Here is a 5014-nt window from a genome sequence, read left to right on the forward strand (position 1 = left end):
TATGACAACCATTCTATATCAGGACAATAGAAAAAAGGAGTGGACTATGGAACTACACCCCTCTACTATTGTCAATAGTTTAGAGGAGTGTAGTCCTCAAGAGAACAATCTACTGCAGTGGTCTCCAAACTACAGCCCGGGGGCCTTTGCTTGACTCTATCTGGCCCTTGGGACACTATTCCTCCAACTAACACCAATGATGAGGCACCATTCCTCTCAATGACACCATCAATGGGGCACTATTTCTCCTGCTAAGACCAATGATGGGGCACTGACAACATTGATGAGGCGCTATTCCTCCCATTGATACCAACAATGGGGCACTATTCCTCCTGTTAAAACCAATGATGGGGCTGTGTTTACTCCCACTGATGCCAAGACATTTGCTACTCACACTGGCCACAGTCCAGCCCCTCAAATCCTGAAGGACAGTAAACTAGCCCTTTTCTTTGAAAAGTTTGGAGACCCCTGTTTTAATGGATAACAATTAGCACAGGATGTCATCAGTTCACAAGATTTTCTGCACAATCAATAGGTGTGTTTTTGAACCTATCAAATTTAACAAAACACTTTCAATGTATATTAAATGGACCAAATAAGAGAAGTTCATTGCTATGGTTTATGTACACTTTATTGAACAATCATTTCCCCCTCTGTATAGGAATGTGAAGATTAATCTTTCAGATATGGTCCAGGAAATTCATTATGGGATTGGAAGTAGATGATTTATTGTAATCTGCTGGCTTTGTGCCTTCAGCAATTAGCAGACTCCCTCTGATCTCAAAAGGTGATCAAAGTGGGAAAATGAGATATTGCACCTCGATCAAAGGGACCGTGGTGAGCAAGAAGAACAGTCGTCAATTGTCAGTGAGTAACATGATCCTGTGTCACTATAAGAGTCCACGCCAACAGAATGAGTAAATATTGTTACTAGGAGCAGTGTGAACACAGAGCTGACGAGCAAGTAATTAATACTGTACAGCCTACTCCGGCCCAACACTCTTTACATAAGAGCTATAAACCAAATGGATGACGGCAGGGACACCTGAGCATTCAGAGCCGATAAATGGGACAGAGAACATCTACAGTCACGTTCCAAAGGAACTGACAAGCCCCATGACCTGAACATTTGCACAAATACTTTCCTCTACAGGTATGGTAACCTGCTACAATGTTGTTTCTAATGCATAGAAGATATTGGGGCCTTGACTGGGGCCCAACTGTTTAAAACAATTCTCTAAGATTGTGTCATCTCTGCCTTCATAGGAACTCACCTTTGTTCTTGGATACCTGTACATTAAAATTGTTTACATCTACGCAACTTTAGACTTCACAGGGATTGGTCTTCAGTCACAAATTGAACTAAAAATGCTCAGTTTGTCTTTGTATATATTCATCTTTGATCTTCTACAATGAAATTTTGTCTGACTTTGTAAAGCCAACTCGATTCTAAAGAACAAAGACTGATATTGCCTGCTCTCAGACTGTCCTTTTTTATTTCAGGCATGGAACAAGAATATGCAGTTCCAGAATGCCCTATTTGCTTTGGATCCTATGATAATGTGTTCAAAACTCCTCTTCTGTTGCCCTGCAAACACACCTTCTGCATGGAGTGTTTATCCAAGCTTTGTGTTTTTCAAAAAGAGATGGAAATGTTTTGCTGCCCCATCTGCAGGGCTAAGGTCACTATCCCACAGGGGGGCATCCCACAGCTACCCCCCAACATGGACATTGTCTCCCATTATCCGCCTTGGATGAATAAGCTGCAGAAAGTGTGGCTAGAAGGGTCTAAACTTTGTTGGAAAAAAAATAATGGGGAGACCTACGTCAGCAGTACTAGAAACTCTTTGTCTCACTTCCCACAAGAGCAAGATGAAAATGTCATTATCACTGTCTATCTACTGGGGCCTAGTCAGCCCACCTTCACTCAGCCACAAAGTCTGACCTCAGTTACTCGACAGCCGCACTACCACCGCTGTAACCTCATGCTGAGGAATTATGGTTGCCTCTTATGGATCTTCACCTGCTGTATTCTTCTGCTGTTCTTTGTCGTGTTTTTTCCAACATATCTACGTATTTAAATCATATACTGTGTACATGGCAATGGAACATCCTTCTGCTATTCCACACCATTAATGACCTCATCAGGAATAATCACCTTTGCTTGATGTTCAGTCCATCCAAAACTGGTATTTGAGCTGTGGTGGATGCTGGTGGGCTAATCTACCGCCCATCACTGCTGCCCCTTCCCCTCTATGGTAGCTCTCTCTTCTGGTCACATTCCTAATAATGTTAATTATGCAGGGCAATTAGGAAAGTGGGTGGAGTAGGGAACTCAAGTTCACGTTTCCCACCACTCATGTCCTGAAGGATAAAAATCCAATGGGCATCTGTCTCACTGGCATGTACCCTACACTGAAATTCCAGCTTTGTTTGGACTAACCCTTTAAATAATAATTCGTATTGAATTACAATAATCTAAATGGGATTTTAAGAACAACTATGGGTAAATGTTTCGGGACACAGTATAGTAAAGCCTTTTTGCATAGAGTGAGGGACAGTTACAATTTATGTTGGGTTTTTACTTTTTCTGTAACCCCATTGGGGAAATGCTTGCTCACTTCCTATACAAGAAATAAAACAGTGAGTTCTTACATTTTTTTCCAGCTACTAAAAATGTGGTTCTGTTTTGTCTGTGTCCCCACTGGAAGATTTAGTTTCAGTTCCTGTCTTGACAAGAAGTAAGGAAAATGCTCCCCAGTAGCGACACAGTCAGGAATAAAAACAAGACAACAGCTCCAATCCTTCCCCACTCTATCCAGAATAAAAAATAGAATGTTTTGCTGGCATTTGGCTTTACAGTGTAGTAAGAAGCAATATTTTGATCTCCAGTATTCTAACAATGGATAATATTCTAAGAATGGACAAAGTACAGAAAGTATAATACATTCTTGTAAATAATGTATAAAAATGTCTTTTTCTCAATATGGTTTTTTTTTGTAACATTGAATTTAATTTATAAATAACACTGAAATTCTTCATACACCTGGTTAATCTGTGAGTAATTTTATTATATCATTGGTAAAACATAAGCGGATTGCTGGCTATTTTATGACACTGACTATTGGTTTTCAACTGTATTTCAGGATTTTAATGGGTCGATCTACCCAAAAGTGAAATGTAGACAGAGAATGGTGGGCTGATGTCCTGGATGGTCTGACAGCGAGATCACCCTGCCATAATTTCCAGCTCTGTTCCTGTCCACTCTGGAGTTTTGGGTGCTCATGGCCTTCTATTTTGTATTTCACATAATTATTATTATACAGGATTTATATAGCGCCAACAGTTTGCTCAGCGCTTTACAATATAAAAGGAGACAATACAGTTCAATACAAGAGGGATAAGAGGGCCCTGCCCCTTGGAGCTTACAATCTAAGAGAATTACACAGTTATATAGTTAATCAGGTTGAAAAACGAGTCCATCTAGTTCAATCAATAAAACAAATAACTAAATAAATAAAATAATCTTCATATACAGAATTCTATACGCACAGTTGATCCAGAGGAATGCAAAAAAACCCCCCAAAAAACAAAACCCTATCAAGCATGGTCCAATTTGTCCCAGAGCAGTGGGGAAAAATTCCCTGATATACCTGGATATTCACTGGGTCTAAAATGTATGGTGTTACTTATGCATGTGCATTCAGGAATAAAAAAAGAATCTGCTTAGCTGGCCAGAACCAGCTCTTGAGGGAGTCTATTCGACATTTTCACAGCTCATACTGTGAAGAAGCCTTTCCATATGTGAAGGTTAAATTTCTTTTCCACCAGACATAGAATGTTCCCTTTTCCTTTGTGATGACCTCAGGATGAATAACTCTACACCGAGTTCACTATATGAACCACTGATGTATTTATACATGTTGATCATATTAATCTCCTCTTCTCAAGAGAGAATAAATTCAGTTTCTCTAATCTTTCCTCATAGCTGATCTCCTCCATGCCTTGTATCAGTTTGGTTGCCCTTCTCTGCATTTTATCCAGTTCCCTGATATCCTTGTTGTGAATTGGTGCCCAAAACTGAACTGCATATTCCAGATGAGGTCTTACTAATGATTTGTACAGGGGTAAAATGATAATCGCTCTCTCTCTCTGGGGTCTATACCTCTTTTAATACAAGTATTTTGCAAACTTCAGAAACTGCAGCTTGGCAGGCTGGGTTCACACTGCTGCAATATGATTTTGATCTGATTTTCATTACGATTATGTAGTGCAATTTGGATGCTACTTTAAAGTGGTTTGAATATTCTATGGGGCCAAAATCATGCTGGAATCGCACCAAAATAGTACTGGAACCTTTTCCAAAATCACGCTGTGCTGAGTTGCATAATGTGAACGGGCACCATTGAAAACCACATGATTTCCATTCTCATGCGATTCTGTGTGACTCAAGTCGCATCTGAAATTGCACTGGTGTGAATGGAGCCTAATTCTATGATCTACCAGAATACCCAGATCATTATTGATCATTGATTCCTCCAGCTGTTCTCCTAGAATATATGATGTGTGCATATTTTTATCCCTCAAGTGCATAACTTTACAATTCACGCTTGGCTTGTAAATTGGAGTCATCCTGTAAGGACATTATTCCACTGCACAGCTTGGTGTCATCTGCAAAGACTGAAATGGGATTTTTAGTCCCTGACCCTATATAATTTATAAATATATTAAAAAGTAAGGGTCCCAGCACTGAACCTTGGGGTACACCACTGATGACCCCAGACCATTCAGAGTATGAATCATTAACCACTACTCTCTGAATACAGTCTTTTAGCCAGTTTTATATTCATTTACAAACTGAATTTTCTTGGCCTGATGAGCCAATGACTTAGAAGAAGCATGCAGTCATGGAGATCGGAACTCCAGATCTACATGCATGCCATGTTATTAGCCTTTTCTGGAAAAGTAAAACATCAGTCAATAAAGCTCCATCATTATCGCATGTGTTACATAT

General features: G+C 39.7%; 1 protein-coding gene across 1 annotated transcript; it reads left to right on the forward strand.

Annotated features, from left to right (window-relative positions):
• The first annotated feature begins 981 nt into the window (after nt 1-981).
• LOC149463614 (RING finger protein 223-like) lies at nt 982-3021 on the forward strand. Its single transcript, XM_089675374.1, has 2 exons — nt 982-1153; nt 1504-3021. The coding sequence occupies exon 2, from the start codon at nt 1506-1508 to the stop codon at nt 2079-2081; it is 576 nt and encodes a 191-aa protein (XP_089531500.1). The 5' UTR covers nt 982-1153; nt 1504-1505; the 3' UTR covers nt 2082-3021.
• Nucleotides 3022-5014: the final 1993 nt, after the last annotated feature.

The sequence above is a fragment of the Staurois parvus genome, unplaced genomic scaffold (assembly GCF_062004578.1).
Source record: "Staurois parvus isolate SC_StPar_1 unplaced genomic scaffold, SC_StPar_1.0 ptg000154l, whole genome shotgun sequence".
In the NCBI taxonomy this organism is placed as follows: Eukaryota; Metazoa; Chordata; class Amphibia; order Anura; family Ranidae; genus Staurois; species Staurois parvus.